The sequence below is a fragment of the Xiphophorus maculatus genome, chromosome 8 (assembly GCF_002775205.1).
Source record: "Xiphophorus maculatus strain JP 163 A chromosome 8, X_maculatus-5.0-male, whole genome shotgun sequence".
Lineage (NCBI taxonomy): Eukaryota > Metazoa > Chordata > Actinopteri > Cyprinodontiformes > Poeciliidae > Xiphophorus > Xiphophorus maculatus.
The window spans coordinates 2,195,615-2,219,587 of NC_036450.1; the positions used below are offsets into that span (position 1 = coordinate 2,195,615).

Consider the following 23,973-nt stretch of genomic DNA (forward strand, 5'->3'; position numbering starts at 1 on the left):
GAATCAAACAAACTTTCTATTTCAAATAATTTCCCATTTTCATGGTTTTTGCTGAGTGTTTTCTACATTCCTTTGAACTGCTGCATGATGGACAGCAGATGTTCGCTGCGTTTCTGGACGCTGCTCTGCTCCTCCTTCAGCCTCTCCTGGTCCTGCAGAACCTCCTCCTGAGGAAACGGCCAGGAGATTAACGTACAGACCAAAACCAAATAAACACTGTTTAAATTAAAATTTAAGAGAGTAGAGGTGCTGGTCAGGACTGTGAGGAGTGTGTGTGTGTAGGTGTGTGTGTGTAGGTGTGTGTGTCGGTGTGTGTGTGTGTGTGTGTGTGTGTAGGTGTGTGTGTGTGTGTGTGTGTCTGACCCGCAGCCTGCTGAGCTCCCTCCTCTCTCGGTCGTTCTCCTCGGCTCTCGCCCGGAGCCACGCCTCGTTCTGGTTGCGATGTTTCTCCAGCATCTCCTTCAGCTCCTAAAAACATCCAGGAAGAAAAATATTTTAATGTCATAATCTGCAAACTGAAACCAGATTAGGATGACTGTAACCTGTTGCTATCAGATTAAATCTGATTTGTTTAGAGACTTTAGACCAGCTGAGATTACATTTGCTTTGTAATCTCAAACCTTTTGAGATTAAATTATATTCTGTACGGTCCAAAAATATTTGAGATTTTGTCATTTTAGAACTGATCACATCAGATCAGAGTTTGTCCTGACCAGATTATGTCAACGTTTCTCAAGATTAGATTAGATTACATGGGAGTTTCTTCAGACTGGACTGCCTTTATCTGTCCAGAATAGATTAGTTTCTCCAGGTTGGATTAGATTACACTGTACTCGTATTTGTCCAGATGAGTTTAGAGTTTTTCTGGATTAGATTAGAAAAGATTAAAGTTTCTCCAGATTACATTATATTGCACTAAATTGGTGTGTGCCCAAATTAGGCGAGCTTAAATTCAAGTTGATCAAGATTAGATTAGATTTGAGTTTCTCCAGATTAGGCAAAATTATTTCTTCAGATTAGATTAGATTAGATTAAACTAGAAAAACAAAATTTCTGAAGAAATTTAGCCGGGGCCTGCCAAGGCGCGCCCGTCGGGCTTGGGCCCGGCGTCGTCACGCCACAAATCGGCGTCGACGCCAAAGAACGCCGCAACGTAACCAGTGGCACGCGGAGAACCGCAAGAACGTTAAGCGAGGCGGACGTGCACCATTCGGTACGATTTAAAATGTTGTCAAGGCTTTTATTTTGGAAGTTTTGTTAAACTTCATTTCAAAGGGCCAAACTAATCCCATGCGTAATAGTCCTTGGGTTAAAATAGTTATATAATGCTCAAAACACAAGTAGCTGACGTAAAAATATTCAAGGCTTTTATTTTGAAATTTTCAGTATGCTCCATTTTAAAGTTCCGAACTAATCCCATGTGTAACAGTGCTTTGGATGAAAAAGTCATATACGGCCAAAAAAAGCAATTACGTCATGTAAAATATTCAAGGCTTTTATTTTGAAATTTTCAGTATGCTTAATTTTAAAGTTCCAAACTAATCCCATGTGTAACAGTGCTTTGGATGGAAAAGTAAAATAAAGCCAAAAAGAGCAATTACGTCATGTAAAAATATTCAAGGCTTTTATTTTAAAATTTTCAGTATGCTTCATTTCAAAGGGCCAAACTAATCCCATGTGTAACAGTGCTTTGGATGAAAAAGTCACATAAAGCCACAAACAGCAATTACGTCATGTAAAAATATTCAAGGCTTTTATTTTAAAATTTTCAGTATGCTTCATTTCAAAGGGCCAAACTAATCCCATGTGTAACAGTGCTTTGGATGAAAAAGTCAAATAAAGCCAAAAAGAGCAATTACATGATGTAAAAATATTCAAGGCTTTTATTTTGAAATTTTCAGTATGTTTCATTTTAAAGTTCCGAACTAATCCCATGTGTAACAGTGCTTTGGATGAAAAAGTCATACAAAGCCAAAAACAGCAATTACATGATGTAAAAATATTCAAGGCTTTTATTTTGAAATTATTATTATGCTCCATTTTAAAGTTCCAAACTAATACCATGTGTAACAGTGCTTTGGATGAAAAAGTCAAATAAAGCCAAAAAGAGCAATTACATGATGTAAAAATATTCAAGGCTTTTATTTTGAAATTTTCAGTATGCTTCATTTTAAAGTTCCAAACTAATCCCATGTGTAACAGTGCTTTGGATGAAAAAGTCATATAAAGCCAAAAAGAGCAATTACATGATGTAAAAATATTCAAGGCTTTTATTTTGAAATTTTCAGTATGCTTCATTTTAAAGTTCTGAACTAATACCATGTGTAACAGTGCTTTGGATGAAAAAGTCAAATAAAGCCAAAAAGAGCAATTATGTCATGTAAAAATATTCAAGGCTTTTATTTTGAAATTTTTGTTAAGCTTCATTTTAAAGGGCCAAACTAATACCATGTGTAACAGTGCTTTGGATGAAAAAGTCAAATAAAGCCAAAAAAGAGCAATTACGTCATGTAAAAATATTCAGGGCTTTTATTGTGAAATTTTCAATATGCTTAATTTTAAAGTGTAAAACTAATCCCATGTGTAACAGTTACTGAGTTAAATCAGTTATATACAGCCCAAAGCAGCAATTAGTTGTAAAGGCCAGTTCAGTCCTGATCTGTTTCAACTGAGTATTCCACTATAGATAGAACTACAGTGATGCGTATTCGTAGTCCTAACCAGCAGCCAATAGCCTCTTGAGTTCCGTTGCTATGGCAAATAATGGTCTCAGCAGGTGTGAGCTCTGAGCTCTGAGCTGTCAAACACACAAGTGTGTTTGAGCAAACACACTTTACTGAAAAAAAGCATTGGAAACAAATCCTTCTTGTTCGGGAACCGTAATACATATTCGAAAAGCGTTTTAAGCGTATGACAGTTCAATGTGTCTTCTGCGATAGTCCCGAGATTCATATCTGTACCTCACTCAGAGCATTTACAGTGATGAGAGAAAGAAATGTTGTGCCCAGATATGAACCGAGATGGGCTGTCACTCTAATGTGAAGAAAAATGAGAAACTTTGGGTCGCTTAGAGGCAAATTGTGGACAAACCGTAACTGGTATCGACGAGCCGTCTTCACTTTCGAAGAGATCACAGACGTATCTACAAAATGAAATTTGAATGGCATTTCTAGGTGAATTTGTGACGACACAGCAAATCCTCAAAAATAGGGTATTTCTAGGATTTTTCCCATTGAGTTATAATGGGTTTTTTTTCGTAGTTTTTTGCGAATTATGTCGCCACGTTAAGCCCAAATCCCACCAGAAGTAATAGCTGGAATGGCGTGAATTTTCTGCAGGTTTTGATACCTCATTTGTAGGTGTGCACCAAGCGGTATGAGCCGCATTAACGGTTACGGAAGAAAAATAAAGAATAAAGAAACACTTTCTCCGACAATAGCAATAGGTTCCTGCCATTGCTTTGCATGGCAGGCCCCAATTACACAGACACCTATATAAACTGCACCATACATTTCTTTATTTGCTGTAAATTAGAGTGAACAGGATTAAACCAGATTAACCTGTTGTTGTCGTTCTCTGTGAGCTTCATGCTCCTTTCTGTCCCTGTGTAGAGCTGCAGCGGCTTTAGAAACTTCTAACTTCTCCCTGAATAAAGAAAATAAATCATCTGTAGAGTTAGTCGATACAGAAGCTACAAAGAGATGAATGAATGAATGAATGAATGAATGAATGAATGAATGAATGAATGAATGAATGAACCGATCTAGTTTCTGAAACTCCTGGTCCAACAGAGTGAAGGCTGCCTGGATCATTTTCATGGCCTGATCTCGAACGGCGCTGAAGTCTCTGTGGACACAAACCTGCAGCAGGAAAAGTTTGAGTCATCGCAGAGTTTCAACCCAAACCCGAAACAGAAGTGTGTGTGTGTGTGTGGGCGTGTGTGTGTGTGTGTGTGTGCTCCACCTGTATATTAGCTGCTGCTGCTGTTCTGGGCTGGGTGGACGGAGCCGCGTCGCTCAGCTCATAGCGAACGTTGGGAACCTTAGTGGGAGTGAAGCTGTTGGCAGTAAAAACCAGAGTGAAAGAACGTTTGTAAAACTGAGAGATGAGACTCTGGTGGAGCGCGACGATCAGCTCCACCTGAAACAGAGAAACAGCTGCTGGACCACCAACCTGTGGCTGACGCCCTGCAGACCGAACTCTGACAGGATCTCCTTCATCACTGGGGAAAAACCAGTTCATCAAACCAGTCAGTCAGTCAATCACACAGGAAGACAACCAGCTAAACATCCAAACAACCAACCAATCAACCAACCAACCAATCAACCAACTAACCATCCATTTAACCAACCAGCCAACCGATCATCCATCCAACTAATCATTCATCTAACTAACCAGCTCTCCAAAAACCAACCAACCTTTCATCCAACCAATTAGCCACCCAACTAATCAAACTCAACCAAAACCAAAGTTCATTCAACCAATCAACCAATCAATGGTACATCAACCATCCAAACAACCAACCACCAGTCAATACTCATCGAACCAATTGTTCATCCAACCAACCATCCAACAAATCAATCATCCAACCAGGTAAACAACCAATTAATCACTGATTTTGAAATAATACAAAGCAAAGATCCAACCAACCAATGTATTCAGTTCACTTCTTATCAGAACAAAGTTACTTTTTAATGCTCTTTCTAAAAGTTGTAATATTATTTTTTAATTCTGAAAGTCTCAAATTGTTCAAATGTTGCAAGTAATGAGAAATAAACAAATGATGCCTTCTATTCTGTATAATATTGTCCAGCTTCAGTGTGATCCAAATGTTTACTATCTTTAAATCACATTAATATTGTTATTCTATAATATTATATATTCAGACTACATCGTATTTTACACTATTTATGATGAATTAATGCTCTATTTTTAGGTGTAGCACTTGAGTTTTTGAAAGTTTTTTAGTGGGAGATTTTTTGACTTTATTGAAACTTGAATCACTTTAAAGGTTTTTATACTTTGTTGACTCCAGACAGGAAGGACAGGTGGTTAATGTACCTGGTTGTCTCTCAGACGGATTGATCAGCTTCATCACCTTCAAGTCATTCAAATCCTGCTCTTCATTCTTCCCTCCAAACACATACAGCTGTGGACCAGCGAACAGAAACGTGGTGTTGGAGAACATGTGATGTCATTCTGATATATAAATATATATATATGAGTATAAATATGAGAAGCCATCTGACGTGACTGTGCAGGATGAAGGCAGCGTGGCCGTGCCGACGGGCCGGAGGAATCCCAACATACAGAGGAACCTTCCACTTCATCTTGGCTGGAGACACAGAATGAAATATTTCACTCTTCTGCATTTATTTACATCAAACTGACACTTTTACTACCACATACCAATACTGAGTTTATGGATTTCATTGGACGACGTTGCTGTGGATTCCTTACTGCAGATTTGTCCTCCAAACAGATAGATGTCCTTCAAGGGAAGAAACACAACAAAGACTGTTGTCAGGTCTAAATACCTATTAGAGACAATTTAAACAAACACAGGAAAGACAAGAGAGTTAGATTCTTTGTACTCGCGAGGAGAACGGACAGAGATGTGCTTTCAGTTACAAATCTCCTATCGCTCTGAAACACATCTGTCCGCTCCTCTCTTTTTATTACTCTCAGAAACCCTCGTACATTGGGCGCTTGCAACTTCTCAAAGGGAGGGGGAAAAACAATTCATCACATAGTTGCAGCGCTAATGACGTTTACTATTTAGACACATGTTATCTACAATCTAAATCCTTCTTGCTCCAATCGAGTACCAGACACAGCCGGCATTGAGTAAAACAAGTTGTATATCACACAGGAGAGCAGAGTTTATTGCTGGGCAATAAACTCTGCTAGAAGAGTTGTCTCTGCTATCTCCCAGGCTTTGCTGATGGCATCTCAAGGAAGTCACAGGAAAGAATCAGTTATTTAACACACAGAAACATTACTTAAAAAAGAAGAAACAAAGAAAAAACATATAATTAAACATTCTCTAAATGTAACTACAAGACTACATGATACAACGAATATTTGATAATTACTAAAAATACAATTTATCCAACAACCGTATACAAGAAATATCTGTGTTATGGCACGGGATGTTTTTATTGATTGTAAGAGACAAAACAGACTCCACATGTTAAAACTGTTAGCACGCAGCTAAACAGCAGCACTCAAAGTGACATTTTGTTTTCTAAAGGTCCAAACATGTAACATGTGAAACAAAAGCAAATACCAAATGAAAACTTGCAGGTTCTGCTGGGATCTTTTTAAATCACATTTTAATTAAACTTCACATATTTTTATACATCAGCTCCCTAAAAGCATAAAAAATATCCAGAGACTAGAACAGAAACAAAGACCTCTCACTCTGAGTTGTATTAAAACAAAAACCAAGTTTGAATTCAGATAAACTTCACGTTGGGCTACGGTCGTCACCAAATATACCTTCTATTAATTTGTACCATGTACTTTTCAGCAATTTTATAATTGTTATTACATATGAATACATCTTTTCTTGCTGTGGTTTGTCTTTTGTTTCTCTTTCTGTCGGTGTAAAATTAGACAGTTAGACTGTTGACTTGTGTCCTCTGAGGTTCTTTCTCTCTCTGATCTTCATGCTGAGATCATCAGAGCTGCTGCTTGATCACTGAGATCTTCATCGGTACGATCTTTAATGTTTTATCAGTGGCGAAGAATGGAAACATCTTGTGAGTGAAGGTGTGTGTGAAGGTGTGTATGTGTGTGTTAGTATCCAGATCAGAGAAGGACAGCTTTCCTCTGTCCCAGTCCAGATTCACTCTGATCCTCTGGGGATTCTTCTGGACTGAGAGACGAGTGGAAGGAGCTGGTGGAGAAAATGCATAGTAATTATTTATAAACAACAATCCAGACTTTATGCTTTCCTTCCTCTGAACAGACTCTTCTAACACACCAAGTCTCCAGGCTTCACTGTCTCCAACATCAACATCCCAGCTGTGGTTCCCTGAGTTAAAACCATCAGAACTCAGAACAGACGAGCACCAGTAATAATCAAATCTCTCTGGATTATCAGGAAGTTGCTGTTCCACTCCTACTCTAATGCTGGTCAGATTTTCAGACAGATGGAGTCTTGACCCAGCCGTGTTTGGGTCCAGAACCAGAGGAGTGTAGGTCACCATGTTCTCCATGTTGCTCCAGATGTTGAAGGCCAGGTTGCCCAGATGTTTGGCCTGGTCTATCAGAGCTCCTGAGGGCAGCTGTGGATCCTCCAGCAGGGGGCAGCGCTGGACTCTTTCCACTGCAGCCTTGTAGTTGTGCAGGAATGAGACGTCTTCAGCTCTCAGCTCCTCCTCTGTGGCTCTGATTGTGTCTGACAGAGCTGCTATCTCTCTGCTCAGAGCCTCCATCTTCTCCCTCTTCTGCTCCTCTTCCTCCCTCAGTGCAGCCAGCCTGGCCTCCTCTTCCTCTGCTAGAAACTGATGAAGCTGCTTAAACTGCTCCATAATCTGCCTCTCTGTGTGTCGGGCCTGGACCTTCAGGTGTTCTGCTGTCTGATCAAACTCCTCCTGAACTTTCTTCCTGAGCTCCAGCTTCTTCTTTAAAGGCTCCAGAGTTTCCTGAAGGTTCTTCTTGTGTTGCTGAGCAACTTCCTCGATGGGTCTGAATCTGTGATTGGTGTGTTTTTCTGAATCTCTGCAGACGAGACAAACTGGCTGCTGATGGTCCAGACAGAAGAGTTTGAGTTTCTCAGAGTGCAGAGAGCAGAGATCCTCTGAAGCTCTCTGCTCTCTCTGCTGTAAGAAAGACTCACAGAGATTCTTCAGAGCCAGATTTAAAGGTGGAATATCTTTAGAAGATCTCCTTTTACAAAGTGGACACTCTTTTACTGGTTTCTCTCTCCAATATTTCTGCAGACACTCCTTACAGAAGCTGTGGCTACATGACAGAATAACCGGATCCTTAAATATTTCCACACAGACCGGACAGCAGAGATCATCGTCTGATCTGGAAGCCATTTTGTCTCAGAGTGAAGCTGAAATCACAGCAGACAGAAAGTCAAACCAGGAAGTCAGTTTCTCTCCTGTAGAAACTTTCTGAACTTACTTTGACTTTGATTGTCTTGTTTTTCCTCCTGCAGCAGTCTGTGTTTCAGTGTCTAGTTGCTCAGTTCTCTCTCTGTTCTCCTTGTTCAGTGTTAGTTTGATTTCAGTCGGAGACGAAGGCAGGACTCAGAGTTCCTCCTCAGGGTGTTTACTCAGTGAGTTTTTCTCTCAACTGTTTCCTGTTCATTTTTTCCAAGAGTTCCTGTTGGAATTTCAGTCTTTAGACGGAGATGTGGCGCCCTCTGGAGGATTTACAGTCAACCTGCAGTTTCAGAAAAACTACAGCACTGGAGGTGAAGGTAATGTTTGGTGTTGAGTAGAATTTTCCTTCTTACAAAGAATAGTTTTTAGAATCTGAAATGTTTTTTCACACTGAGGCTTAAAATGTTAATTTTTAAATATTACACAAAATACTGTAAATGAAAACAATGAAATATATCTGAGAATATAAGACTTAAACCAACCAATCCAATATCTGATCAATCAATCAATCAATGCAATCAATAAGTAGTCTTAATCTGTAGTTCTTCACATTTCTCAAAATACTTCAGGGGTTTTCTTTGGATATTTTTTAACTGCTTTCCATACATTTTCCCTTTTCGTACCTGACCAGGACATTATTGTCATATAAACATGATGAAACATGAGACATGAAAAAAAGAAACATTTCAAACCCTAAAGAACTTTTTCTTCAGCAGTTTAATAGTGTCTCTACACCAGTTCACCTCTTCAGTGTGTGTGTGTGTGTGTGTGTGTGTGTGTGTGTGTGTGCAGTGTTGTATAAAGTACTGAAATCTCAGAGTCAAGTAAAAGTATAAGTACCTCTCCAAAATATGACTTTGGTAAAAGTCCAAGTCACTGACTGAAATGTTACTTGAGTTAAAGTCTTAAAGTATCTGAAACTTCTTGTACTTAAGTATGGAAATTACTGTAAAAATGGATGTACTCAAGTAATGTAATGAAAAGTAAAACAAGGCAAATGCAGTTTGAATGACATTTTTTATATTTTGGTCAACTTGTCAAATACACTTAAAATAATGTACCCAACCAAGTACAGGCAAAATTAAACCTGCTAATAGATATACCTGCAGGCATCATTTAGTTAAGAAAATTAGGTGCTTTACCTATAGCACAAGGTTAACTTAACCTGCTTTACAACTGAACCAGCTTCTTAGTAAACCCTCCAGGACAGAAAATACAAAGTTTTTGTAAGCCTCAAGTTTTCCCTTTTAGTAAGGTCAGTGCTGAAAATGAGAAAAATAAATAGTACAGAAAATGCGGCCAACATGAAGAAAAAGAGCTGTTACGATTACTCTACTTCACAAATCAGTGAATCAGTCAATCCTACAGTCAGTAGGTGGTGCACACAACTGGTCATTATGCAAAAGAAAAAAAGAATTGGGAGGGAAATGCAGCTTATTGGCATCTGTAAACCTGGTTTTGAACTTGCATGCCTTTCCTATCTTCTTTAAATTTAGTCTAAATTGCTATCGCTATGGCTTCTGTCCCCCTTGAACAGAGGAGTCTAGGTAGCCTGCTACAGTCAACATTAGGCCTAAGCTAAATACACCACGTATGGAACTGAAACAATGCCAAACAAAGTTCATTTATGGTCAAGATTTCACAATACAGTAGTGCCTAGTGACCAAGCTATAGTTACTGAAACAGGAGGATTATAACCATTTCATAAGACGTTACCTCGATGTGTTTCTTCAAGTTGGATGGGGAGTTTTTGTAAGATAGAATTTCCACATTTTCGGGCAGGAATAACATAAACTGCATGCGGTACGACGAATCTTTAACACCTACGAAAGAGTATATTGTGTTTAAATAAGGCCATGGGCTCTCATCACCAGCTGGTGGTTCCCCTGGAGCCGTGTCCGACGTAGTTGCAGTCGTTGTGGTCTCCGTCTCCTCCTCCATGTGGCTGCTGCTGATTGCGAGACTTGCTTTGTGTTTAATGGGAGAAGCGAAACAGGTGTATCCTATTGGTGGTGATGAACAAGCCCAGGCAAGTAGGCTACCGACTTTGTTCGGTAGCCTGCTTGCTACTTGCTAATCAGTAGGTGGGATCAAAACACTTTGTTTCTCTCTCTCGCTTTTTTGTAACGAGTAACTAAACCACACATTGAAAATGTATCGGAGTAAAAGTACGCAATTAAGTTCGGAAATATAGTGAAGTAAAAGTGAAAGTCATCAAAAATGTTCATACTTGAGGAAAGTATGAAGTACTCCAAAATATACTTAAGTAAAGTAGTGAAGTATTTTTACTTCGTTACTATACAACACTGTGTGTGTGTGTGTGTACCTTGTCATGGTGTGCAGTCAGTGTCTGTCCACTACAGACTGGAGGAGATTCTCCCTTCACCTCCCATTTCTGCCACTGCAGCTTCTCTGAAAACACAAAGAGACTCCCTAACTAACCAGAGCTTGGAGCACAAAGGTTTCCTTTTGGTTTCTTAGTCTGAATTTAGTCTCAAAAACTGGGAGAGTTGGTTAGAAATCCATAAAAACTGGTTTTTACATGGGGATTCTTTGAATCTTAAAAAGTTTTGATACTTTCAGGTTTTGTACAGCTGATTTTAACATTCCTGTAATGAAATCAGAATCAACATTTTCATATTTATTTATTGAGTTGAAGACGTTTAAAATAAACACATATTGTGTCATGATGTGTTGCTTCAAAGTGGATCCCAACCTGAGCCAAAGTTTACCTGTGTTCAGAGCGTAAAGGTCCTTACAAAACGTTCCTCCTGCTCCGTAACCTCCAAACATGAAGAGCTGATCTCCAGCCTGAGTGAAACTCTGCCCCCATCTGGAGAGGCAGAAACAGACGATATGAATATCCAGGATGTGACTCGGTGATTAAAGTGGATCAATGTGATTTGATCTGATTGAGTCTCACAGGGCAGGAGGAAGCGATCCGCTGGTTTTAACCGGAGTCCAGGTGACAGACACTGAAACAAAGTCAGGATCCAGACTTCAGTCCAACATGCTTCATTTTCTCTGGACAGAAATGATTCAGGATGAGTTTTTAACCTGTGTTGAAGACCAGGAGGTCGTCGGTTGGCTCGCCCTCCAGCCGCCCTCCGTACATGTAGATGTTGTCTCCAGCGGCAGCAGAGCCGGACCGGAGAACCCTGGGAGCCACGCCGCCGGCTGACAGGCATTCCCAGGCCAAAGACACTGCAGAGAACATGGAACGTCATCAGAACGCCGAGAGACGTGAAGCTAAAGACCAAACCAGGAGGGAAGGAGGCGATGGGGCACTGGCCTCACCGACGTCGAAGCTGTAGACGCCTGGGAGGCATTCGGAGGCTTCAGGACTGGAGGATCCTCCAAACAGATACAGCTTCCCTCTGACGACGCTGAGCAGCAGACGATGTCTCATCACATCAGGGCCAAACATCAACAGTGCAGTTGAGTTTTCAAAGGTTGGTCAAACTTTCTTTGGACATAAGCTGCTTTTCCCCAGTTAATGTCCCATATTTGTACCTGTGCAGTTAGTGATTAACTCATTAGCGCTTCTATGTCCAGCAGGCAGAAAATAGCAAGGAGGCGTGTCCTTTTTGTTGCAACAATCTTTCCCTTCAAGGATTCAAGGATCCTTGAATATTTAGAAAGTTATGATTCTGGAGATTCCAATAATAAATACAAACCAAGGATACAATCATAACACAGTAAACCCTTTAGTCAAGTCCAGTGATGGAAACACTTCCGCTACTGCGCTAATAGCACAGCTAACTTTGAACACCTTTAGCACACTTAGCTTTAGCATTAGCTTTTGGATAAATTCTAAAGCGCTAATTTACTTTTGTAAACTTTTGTACAGTTTTGTAAACTTTCAGTTGAATAAAGTTTGACATCTGAAGTAGTTAGAAGTTTATGTCCATGCTCTTATTTTGAAGTGGTTGAAGACTGCTCAGCAGTTTCATTTCATTTCCCTAACAAAGGAAAGGAAACTGTTTTTTGTGACTCAGTTTCCTATTAAAGGAAAATAAATTCAAAGTAAAAACCTGGATGAATACTTTGTGTTGCAATTCACCCCAATATTGTTTTTAAATCTCCGCCAACTTCCTGGACTGTGATCAAGAGCCACTCAGAATTGTTCCCAGGGCCGTAAATGGCCCCACGGCCACACTTTGGACACCTCCGCTCTAGATCTTGCTGGGACATTAGTCCTTTAATCCTGGAAATGTTCTTCAGGTCATAGAAGGCCGATTTTGTAACCGTCTTTATGTGGCTCTGGAGGTCCAAACCCAGATTTCAGCCTGATCTCTGGTTTCCAGCTGTGATAACTGAAGCTGTGGTTCCAGATCGTTCCTCTTTAGGTTCACAGACAATAACTTCAGTTTAGTTTCTGTAGAAAGTTTTGTCACCTGTTCTGATTCATCGCTACCTCCATGCTACCTGCTGGCGGCCATGTTGGAGTGGGATTTACCAGAGTGTGTGTCCTTCTCTGGCCGACGGGATTTCTCCGCTCTGAGGAATCTCCTCCCAGGTCACATCATCAGGAGTCACTGCAATCATCAAACCTGGGAATCATTTCCAGATCGCAGCTACGTCACAGAGAAACTTCATGAGTTCACAGCCAAACTGCAACGTTTAGCAAGAAACAGCAAATAAGAGTCAAGAATGGATTTTATTCTGATTATTATTTTAGAAAAACTGTTTTAATGGACAACAGGCTTACTGGACAGTCTGTTGTGTTTTTTGTCAACATTAAAGCATAAAATGAAACACTGAAGGCTACATGCTATTGGTCTGCTACCTGTTAGCATGTAGAAGTCAGAGAAGTAAACAGGACTGACCTAAAGAAGGAAAACAAAGTTAATAAATTAAGATTTAATTTCCTTTAAATGTACCAAAAAGAGAGTAAATGATCATAAATGTGTTTCTTGTTTTAGTTTGAGTGTTTTCGTCACCTCTGGGCTGATGCTACTCGCTCCTCCGAACAGAAAGGCGACGCTTCCAGCCACAGCTACAGCGTGACCATGTCTGCAGAAACATGCTCAGTTTAAAACACGTCGGCGTCACAAACTGTTATTCACTTTAATTAGCTGCTCCTGACGTCACTTCAGGGCCGGACCAAGCCTGTTTGGGGCCCCAAGCAGATTTTTGGGGGCCCCATTTCAACATCTCAACATCAGATGCCTTATCGTTCATAAACTACTCTGTGTAGCGTACTTGCTAGCATTAGCTTAATTTGTAATTAGCTTACATCACATCAGAGTTATTATGGCTGATGATTTTAGACTCACAGGAATAACAAACAAAATAATTATTTGGATTTTGAAATGCAGAGTAGTATTTTAGGTGCCATATTTAATTTAACTGTTTGAAAGTAACTTCAGGTGATAAACACTAAATTTACAATTAAAACAGGTTAATATTTTATTTTTCCCCAACAGAGGCAGCAGCCATCAACAGAGAGAGATTAACTATTATTGTGTCACAACTATAAAAACAATATGGAAATTGTTTTTTTCCATGTTTAATAGCATTTAGTTTGAATTATTTAATGTTATTTTAAATATATATATATATCTTAATTATGCTAGCTTGGTGCTCTTGGTGCCCTAAGCAGCCGCTCAACTTGCATTGCCTTGGGCCGGCCCTTCGTCACACTGACCTGGGACTCGGAGGTTCTCCTCTGATTTCTTTCTCCAGCCAGTGTCCGCTGGCTAAAGCCATCTTCACCTCTGATTTCACTTCTGCTCCTCTTCCTGTCACACATTTATATCACAGATACTTTATATTTACTTTCATATTCCTTCTGTTTGCGTTTGTAGCAAAACGGTAAATCTAGATGTAATGACGCCTTTTGTCCGCTAGAAGGCACTAAAAGCTGCCAAATAACTTCCCATCATGATGCAGGTTTTACAGACAGAGAAAAGTTTGATTCATAAAACCATAATCAGGATAAAACTCACCTGCTGAGATCTGGAGGTCTCAGTTCAGAGTCTCTTCTTCTGTTGTTCTCTGGTTGTTTCACTGAAACCAACAATAAGAGATCCGGCTCAGGTTACAGGTAAACCTACACCTGGCCACTGTTGCCATGCAACCGCGTCCAAATACAGCATACAGTACATTTACTGAAAAAACTACACAGGTGATCTAACTTTAAAAAATAATCTGTTACAAGTAATCAAATGTATCCAATTTATTAAGTTTATTAATTTGTCATGTCAAATATAAATAAAATACATTTAATAAGCTTAATTTAATTGCATGTAACAACTTAAACTTTTTTTTAAGGTTGGAGCTACATTTTCTTTTTTCAGCCTTTATATTGTTTTGTTATATTTTTCAGTTTATTTAACGTTTCTTGGTTATGATGTCGCTGCATTTGCTCTTGAACTTCTAAAAATGGTCATGACTTCCAGCTAACCAGTTTAGTGAATCCTCATTTTTTCCCCTCAGGTTTGGCAGAACTGAACTTGTAGTCCAAGTTCAGTTCAACAAGTCAAAATGTTTGGTTGTAGCTCGTATCAACACTCAGGATTCCTCACATCGCCCCCCGGCATCAGAGGCTTTTAAAGGGTCTGGTTACATTTTATTTTTCTCAGGAATTTTCCCACATCAGTGAGGTTTGTCCATTTTGGTATCAAGAAGGATTTTGTGAAAGACTTTGTCTGATTGAGGCATCAGTTGCTTCTGTTTACTGAAACAAGGAACACAGCAAAGCGGTAAGCTGCGGTTCACCGCGTGGCGTCATGATGGTGTCCTGGTCATCGTTGTGATGGTAGCATTGAGCCTTCGGTTTCTTTTAGCACTGTGCTAGCTTTTAGCTTCCTCCTGGAGGATATAACTGTGCTGCATGTTTTGGATATAATTATTCGGGTTCCAAGCCGTGGAAGTGAGCGGACGGCCAATACGAGGCCTGGCAGTTTCCCTGCTCCCAGCGAACCCTTTTGGTTTTACTACGTTTTTCATTCTTCTTATTATTATTATGTTTCTCTGCTGATATTCTTATGCAGACTACCTCTTGAAACTTATTACAACTTGTATTTGGTGTGGGTTAAGTACCCACCCCACTTCTCAGATACAAAAATTCAGCCACATTCACCTGCAGGTGGCGCTGTGGTAAGAAATGTGTGTTTCAGCTCATAACTCCAAAACTAGAAGTCACATTAACAAAATTGATATGGGCAAAGCTTCTTAGAAAGATTATCCAACAGATGAGCCACAGCGCAAAAAATGTCGGTGCTCTAATATTTTTCAGCAGAGAAGCACAAAGATTGCATCAGCCAAAACCAATCTGGGCCCCAAGGATCAGTTCTGAGCCCAATGAAACCAGCACAATATACGCTAAAGAAGAAACTGAAAAAGTTAGTGTGGCAGATTTTTTTACTTTTTGCCCGATTAGAACGTAACAGCTAATTAAACATGGCTACACACGCAGCTAAACATTAAGTTGGCCGTAATTTTGGAATCTTAAAAAATCTCACAATTTCCTTCATACCAGCAACTACAAACACATCGACCATGTCTAGCTAGTTCTTGTCAATATCCACCACTAGGTGACGCTGTAAAATTGTGAAATATGCTGCGCAAAAACCACACATCAGATGTTTGCCAAACTTTGCACAAACCTCCAGGCCATAGGTCTTAGCTGACATTTTTAACATGGTTGGTTGAAGTGGGGGAGGTGTTATTTTCAAAAATGTGACAAATGCTTCACCTGACCTCCAAACTTTAAAAAACCCCAAACAATCACACGTTCATCCACATGAGCTCAAATTTTCAGATTGCTTTCATTAAATTGTTCTCAACATTTCATGCTCTCTGGCCACATCTTCAAAGCTTCACTCTGGTTTTTCACAAGTTTGTGTTTAACACAAATGTCTGCATCTTCCACAATCCTTCCACAATCATAAATAAATGGCTCCCAGTGGTGGAACACATCAGCCGTAGTCATTCTGCAATGTTTGGGAAGAATCTGAGCTTTATTAAAAAAGAGGATAATTGAATGCTAGCTCTGGCAAAGGTGTCTGGTTTTTGTCTAAGTAAAATGGCGGACCACTTCGTGCTCATCTCTGTCTGATACGGGCAGATCCCTGGTGCCAAATGTCCTAAGATGAGATTTCACAGACACCTCTGAAGTCTCTTCTCCCATTGGAATGTTAATTTTATTGCTCTGTCTTTGGGGGAGGAAAAGGGCCCTGCTTATCTGATGCCTGCTTATTCAGCTCCTTACCGCATCTCAGACGAAACCTGTTCCAAATAAGAGTATTGAATATAACTGTTACACATGTCGTAGATTAACTGTATTAAGCACTAAAATTAATCATTTTTCCTTAACAGTCCCCCTTTTGAGATCTTCACCAAAGATCTCACAAAAAATTGATTAAGCCTTCTAATACAGAACCAAAACTATGTATTAAACTAATAAAAAGAAAAAACGAAATAATAGAAAACAAAAGAGTGACGTACCCTAATTATATACAGTCCCCCTTTTTAAACAAAACCCAAGGGTAAGAAATACATATCCTTCCAAAAATATAAAATCATAAAACAAAATTATCACAATACAACCAAAACACAGGACAAACAAAAACCCAAAGTGTAAAATGAAAAAATAAAACAGGGACATACATAGAAAAATTAGTAAGAAATGCACTGCAACTTAAAAGACAACATTCATCACAAAATTACAATCTGCCAAAAAATGAGAAACACACAAAGTTACAATCTGCTGCTCGTCTTTTTTCTGTTTTTTTTTTTTTTCAATGTCCGTCGACAGTCTCTCAAAAAATATGAAGTCTTCGTCAGGAAATGTTCAAAAAAATGCGCGCAAAAAAACGAAACGAAAGTCCTTTTCAGAGTTCGCAACGAACGAAAACACGCAATAAAAAGTTAATGATGATCCTCTTGCAGCCTGATCTTCTTCGGTGGGAAACCTCAGGTTTCCACCTTAGCGTCCGTTGCTCACTGAAAATTGGATTATTATGCCAATATAACAGTGAGTTTTAAGGAGAAAGTGAAATCTCCTCGTGAGGAAACTAGATCTTGTGAAATGACCTGTCACAGGTTATTAAACAGACATTTTGTTTTCAACATGAATTTCATTAGCATCAGAAACACAATTACAACATTCTTTAATATCATCTTCATTACTGTCAGCATAATCAAACGATGGTTTCACCTAAAAAAAATAAATTTGCTTTGTTATTTTCCATCCGGGGAATTACTTTAATCCTTTTTATCAAAGAACGCAGATTTTGAATGAGACCACATCCGCAGGGCACCAGGAAAACAGCTGCAAAACTGTAATGACAAAACAGAGATCAGATTCTCCAAAGGCATCATTCATTTGTGTAATCATCACAAATATCTTCAATTCACTGTGTGTCCGAGTGAATTCTCCAACACTCGTGGCTCTGTGGCTGCTATCGTCGAAATAAGTGTGAGACCGCTTCTCCAAGCAGTCCCACTCCGCCTCGAATGACAACAGCCTTTGTTGCAGAGTCCAGAGTCCTACCTGGAGCTCGGAACTCCAGGCCAGTCTGTGTGTAAAACCATGAGCAACTCATCACGTGAAGCCTTATCTCCTACTTTGTCCAGTTCTGCTCATTAAATGGTGGATATGATCCCTTCAATTTACGTTTCTATTATTTATATACTATAGCTCCAACCGATGGAAAACACCAAAACCCTGTAATCATTTGCTTCAAAAGACATGTTTCCAAAGTAACGTTTTGCCAGAATATTAAACATATGCAGATCTTCCTCTTAAACCAATCTTGTAAAAATAGGATTAAACAAACGAAACAAAACAAAAACAAAAGCTTAAAAACGTAGTTGTAAAGCTTACATTTACCATCAAAAAATGAATATCAATGTGAATTAGACAGTCCAGTTTAAATTACTTTTATAGAACAAACTAGATCTTACTGGTCGTTTATCTAAAACATTTTACATGCGTTCCTTAAACAAAATTCAAAAGAGTCAAACCTGGAGAAATTATAATGTAACAAATCCAGACATTTTCAAAATATACCAATTTTACCTAGGGCTTTTACTTGTCGTCGAATTTAAAGTTTTATTCAAAATCGTTTTAAATGGATGTAAATCAAAAAAAAAAAAAATCAAAATCAAGTTTAGAAAAATCATTATACTCCCACATCTCAGACCCACCTGAGTTATTTTACTGATTAGTGATAACTTTAATCAACAGATTCTTCAAAACATTTCTTAAAACATTCTTGCTCCATTAAATTAATGGTCTGAAAATGGCTAACACAATAATATTTTTAATTTCTATCATTGTTTCCCAAGTTAATTAACCAAAATATACTTCATTATCACTATAAATTTGTCTATTGGTTTCAAAATACTTTAACCCATTGTCAGAACATCTTTTAATGGAGAACAACTCAAATCCATTTAAAATAAGCACATATATTACCAAACAATATTTTCCTTTCACTTTTATGTGTAGCACAGATCAGACATGTTCTTCAAAAATTTTGTTTAAGTAATATAAGTTTCAGTATTGTAATTAAGCAATATAAGAGATAAACCCGTAACATATTCTCCCCCTTGATGATACATTACTTGCTAATGTATCACAATTTCTACTATGTTAAATAACGATGTTGCTGAAACAGGGTTATTATTTTAGCTGAGAAAATCCACCCATATTCAATGCTGCCCCCGTCCTAAAAGGCAAACTTCCAAAACAAACAGAACAATTTATTTTAGCAGGCTTTAAACCTTCAAGATTACTATTTTCCCAAAATATTTCACAGTACAGTTGTAAAACTCATTATTTCATGTTCCTGTTATGATTTTCAAATAATTCATTTCACAAACTTCTCAAAAATTTTCACTAGCGTTTGACAAAGCATGTTTACCAATTAAGACTCTGTGAAAGTTTTGCATAAACCAGCCAGAGAGACGTTGAAGAAAAAAATTCAAAATATAGTCTTAGTTAAGAAAATCCAAAAATTATAAATTTTGACAAATAGTGGTCAGAATATTACCAAATCTACAAATGAAAGAAATTAAACTAAAGACCAAATTTTCCTGTCCCCTGGTGAACGGGTCCAGAGGAAACTGGTAACTCAAAAGAAAGAAATTAATTTGTTATATTTAACAAAATATAAAGAACGGACACTTAAAGTTAACTAAATGAGTGCACAACAAATAGCCAACTAAAGAGTCAGACTAATGAAAACAAATTTAAAGATAAAAATCTAAACTACTCACTAATCAATATATAAAGTAATATGAACGGAAAACAGAAAATCATTACCAAGAGTATCTGTGTGTGACAGTCAGGACAGCTGTCACAGACTCAGTGTGTGGATGCTAAAAACTTATATTTAACATTTTCCACATTATTCCTTGCTCACTATGTATTTGCTTGTTCAAACTATCTACTTTAAAGAGAAAATGTTTCACTAAATCTAGGAAACCAAACTGCATCAAAATCCTGCCTTATGTGATGGTAAAGACTCTCTAAGATTAATTAAATCCTTATATTTTTAGATTTCACAATTTATATTTTAAAGTCACTACACTAATCTGAGCAACTACTATTGTCAGATCACAAAACAAATCCTTAAGCCTACCACAAAACCCCTCCCTCACCTCTCAGAGGGACCGACTTTATGGCAGGAAAGAGAGCCAATAAGGATTTGCAGGAGGAACTCCCAATTCTGTTACTACTTTATTTTGCACTTGAATCATCAGATATGTTTTGGTTTCATCTAATTTTAATTTGAACTTAAAACCTTTTTGGGGTATCTTTTGTCGTTCCTCTACTAAAATTGTAACTAATAGTCTGAAATTTTGTCAAGAGGTACTTTTAGATGATGGGAGAGAAAGTGATTTACATCACACCTTCCAGTTCTGTCTTGCGGAGCTACTGCAAGTGGGGGTTACTTCGCACTTAAAAAATAGTGGTTTGCAAAGAGGCTTCACATGTTAATTAGTTGAATCTAGTGGGGTAGCAGTTACAGCCCAGCTCTGTGGCCCCCCTGCGGAGCTGCTGCAAGGGGGGGGCTGCAAGTCCCCTGATCTACATTATTCTCTACAAAAATTCCACCAGATCCTCTTACCCATAAGTTATTTCTAACTGAATATTATCCTTCAACAACAAATTTGTAAATTTTAGCAAACTTTTCTATATTTAATCAATTTCTATTTAACAAGAGAGTTACTTCTAATTTATCCTGTCTAATCATCAGTAAGTCCTGTAGATTTAATGATATTTATCTATCTTAAAGTTTTGGTCAGTTTTAAAAGGACTGATTGTGAAAATATCTAGAATCAGCTGCATATTACAGTTTGTTGTTATCTGAGCAATTCCTCTTACAGTTAGAGCCTGTTTCCCTGAAAATCTACGTTTTTTCTTATCCTCAACTCATGAAAAAAAAGTCCTATTTTACTCATTGTATTTTATTCTATTTTCCTCCTACCTCGTCAGCCTAAAAGGAATACTTAACATTTAAGCTAATATTTTAGTTGTCAATGCTATATACTTTTTAGTTTATTTATTTGTCTACCTAATCATGTGTGTATTTATCTATTAAATTGCCAAGACAGCATTTCTACAATCCTCTGTGACCTAATTTTCTTGGCTTATTCTTTCTTTCTTTATTTATTTATTCATTTATTTAACCTTAGAACCCATAATTTATTTTCAATTTGTTCAGATGATTTATTTTATCAAGATTCTATCCTTTAATCACCTTCCAATCTTTACACTGCAGGTCACACTTACTGCTGTTATTGCTTACTTTTAATAATTTAGTCCAATTTAACACAGAGGATGTTTGTAAAAACTGGAAATTTTGCACCATGAAACAGCACTAAGAAAAATTCAGTATTTATATGACATAAAATACCAAATGGTATTTTGGTACCAAATGGTATTTTATCTCCAATCACACACTCTGTCACACCAACATGAATTGTAACACAAACAAAAACACAAAGCACATTACAAAAAACACAAAACACAACACATCTGGCCAAGTTTTATAGTCAGTCAAAATTTCATCAGTCCCCAAGTGTCAGTCTGTGGTCATTATTCTATCAAATTTTACTGTAATTTTTATCAAATTTTACTGAAATTTATATCAAATTTACTGAAGCTTCAGAAATTGTCCAATGTTTTATTAATATATTTTAATGTGTCCATTTAATTAATTTTAAACTCCAATCTTCAGGAACCTGTTTAAATCCCGTGCACGTTTAAAAAGAGACATGTCAAACCTATGTTAAAATTTAACAGCAACCAATAATTTCCCGTTTCCTGGTACCAGTTTTATTTACTTAACTCTTATTTTAAAACTAAAACACCACGTTTCGCCTTCGTTCTACTTCCCCCTTTAAGACTCTTCCACGAACCCCGACCATAAAAATAGCATATAGCACATTTCGCAACTCAGTGTCCATAATAACTTTACAATATAACGCAGCAAAAGCAACTCACATCCACACAAACGGTGCTTTTCAAACACAGCGTTCCGCACAAAGCAATTAACGCATACACACGCACGGAGACACACGGAGCTCTGCAGCTTCACACCTCTTGAAAATGCACACCTCACGCTTCCACAGCAGCCGGCTCACACATCACCACACACAAAGAAATACAGAGAACACAAACACAGTTACAAACAAACAAAAGAGACAAAGGGGAAAAATAAAAATAAAATGCCGGCTTCAAAAATGCATAAATTAAAATGTAACAGTCTACCTCAGACTATTTAAAGTGTACCACACACTCAAACGTAAAACCTACCTCAGGCTATTTTCCTTAATAGTCTACCTCAGACTATTGCTCAAAGCCTACCGCAGGCTATCGTTAAATACACAATTCCTAAATTCCTTTTTTAGGGACCCAGTAATGAATTCCCAGGGCAAAGAACATAATTAATAAACCCAGCCTTTTTACGGCAGAGGTAGCACAAAATCCTCTGTCTGAATCCGCTACGATTCCCTGTAGTGTATTTTCCATAAAGTGTACCACACACCAATTGTCAAAGTCTACCCCAGACAAGCGTTCCAGCCTTTTAATCCAATTATAAGTCAACAAACTCTTAAAAACAATCTATCCTCTCCTGCAGCTTCAAAACTCCGAACAGCTGCAGCTGGCTACGACAATCCACGCCGGCTCGACCACACAGCGCTACAGACGACCAAAAAATAATTAAATAGTATCTTACCGCACCAAGCCGTCGAGCCGATCGGGGAGAGACCGCCACCCGCCAAGATTCCAGAACCGGACGAAGCCCCCAATTATTAAAAAAGAGGATAATTGAATGCTAGCTTTGGACAAAACGTTTGGCTTTTTCCTCTTTTAATCTTCCGAGTCCTCGGCGAGTGGCGGCGTGCTGCTAAAACGAAACAACAACAAAGCGTGTTGACGTCACAGATCACAGAGTTTAATCTCATACAAAGCAATCGACAACAAAGCTGCAGAGGAACAGAGATTGCATTTTTCTCATAAAAATAAAGACACACAAGGGGAAGACAAACAAACATAAAACAAAGACAAAAAAGGCAAAAAATAGCGGCCGCTCTCTCTCTCTCTCTCTGGATTTTTTTCTAACACGGAATCTTAAACTAAAGAGGTGTTTCCCTATTTAATATATGCAGTCAAGGCGTTCCGTTCTTTGACCTATTAGAAACTCCGTAGGGACTCAGAGAAACTTGGAAACTCCCCTCATTTATGGCAAAGGTGTCTGGTTTTTGTCTAAGTAAAAGGGCGGACCACTTCGTGCTCATCTCTGTCTGATACGGGCAGATCCCTGGCGCCAAACGTCCTAAGATGAGATTTCACAGACACCTCTGAAGTCTCTTCTCCCATTGGAATGTTAATTTTATTGCTCTGTCTTTGGGGGAGGAAAAGGGCCCTGCTTATCTGATGCCTGCTTATTCAGCTCCTTACCGCATCTCAGACGAAACCTGTTCCAAATAAGAGTATTGAATATAACTGTTACATATGTCGTAGATTAACTGTATTAAGCACTAAAATTAATCATTTTTCCTTAACAGCTTCTTTCTCAGAATAACACCAAATCAAGCATCGACTTTAAATGCTGTTTATGTTTAATGTTTTCTGCATTTATACTTCAACAGACCAGCAGGAAAAAATCGAGCATAAATGACAAGTGTAGGATTGAAAAAGGTCTTAGCTCTTAATTATATATATAGATAAGAAATAATACTCAGAGACGAGTCCTTTTGCTGCAGGCCATGGCGGGTGGAGATTTATTACATTGTTCCACAGATCATCTTACAGTACAAAGTCAAAACTCCCCCAAATCTCTCCGTATTCTTAGAGTCATTCTGTTTTATAGAATCTCATTTTCACTGGTGTAAGTTGGTAAGTTTTGACCAACAGCATTACTGCCCGTGTTTGACGTGTGTCCTTACGTAAGAAATCCATAAGCTTTTAAATGAGTGTGTATTGGAGTTTCTTTGGGCATATTCAGACCTATTGATCTCCAACATCTGCTCCGTTTCAAAAGTGCTAAACAAGCCAATTATTATTCTTATCTATCCAAACAGTTTATTTCCCAGACATTCTTTCCGTCTCTCTTTGGCTTTGCACGCCAGAGAAGTTGGGAGGCCAAGTCAGATTGACCTTTCATGGCGCCAGATTTCCTCAGTAAAAAACAACTCCAGAAAGAGTATTTCCGCTTCTTCAGATTGACCCAGTCCATTTGACACAATACATTTCTTTTAGGTTAAAACATATCTTAGTGCGAACCCACCAAACAACATAATTTTTAACTATTAATATAATTATATTCCTCTACATATCCCCCCTAAAATAAGTACACTTATTTTCTAATTAGGAATGATTTTCTTA

At 38.3% G+C, this 23,973-nt stretch overlaps 3 protein-coding genes across 3 annotated transcripts in view; all 3 read right to left on the reverse strand.

The window, feature by feature from the left end:
• Window positions 1-13,832, reverse strand: LOC111609552 (rab9 effector protein with kelch motifs-like). The gene is made up of 18 exons (XM_023338675.1): window positions 13,771-13,832; window positions 13,064-13,136; window positions 12,910-12,949; window positions 12,580-12,658; window positions 11,418-11,506; window positions 11,178-11,324; window positions 11,044-11,095; window positions 10,853-10,953; window positions 10,447-10,532; window positions 5,410-5,491; window positions 5,250-5,335; window positions 5,062-5,149; window positions 4,174-4,222; window positions 3,964-4,057; window positions 3,760-3,860; window positions 3,561-3,645; window positions 364-468; window positions 1-167 (listed from the first exon to the last, which is right to left on the reverse strand). The coding sequence occupies exons 1-18, from the start codon at window positions 13,830-13,832 to the stop codon at window positions 63-65; spliced, it is 1,524 nt and encodes a 507-aa protein (XP_023194443.1). The 3' UTR covers window positions 1-62.
• Window positions 5,607-23,973, reverse strand: part of LOC111609521 (nuclear factor 7, ovary-like) — a 26,991-nt gene continuing 8,624 nt past the window's right edge. The window contains exon 2 of the mRNA XM_023338500.1: window positions 5,607-6,679. The gene's annotated coding sequence lies outside the window, so the exon portion shown is untranslated. The remainder of the gene's footprint in view (window positions 6,680-23,973) is intronic.
• Window positions 6,659-8,288, reverse strand: LOC102218423 (nuclear factor 7, brain-like). The gene is made up of 2 exons (XM_014475776.2): window positions 8,140-8,288; window positions 6,659-8,068 (listed from the first exon to the last, which is right to left on the reverse strand). Exon 2 carries the CDS (start codon window positions 8,049-8,051, stop codon window positions 6,684-6,686), a length of 1,368 nt encoding a protein of 455 aa, XP_014331262.2. The 5' UTR covers window positions 8,052-8,068; window positions 8,140-8,288; the 3' UTR covers window positions 6,659-6,683.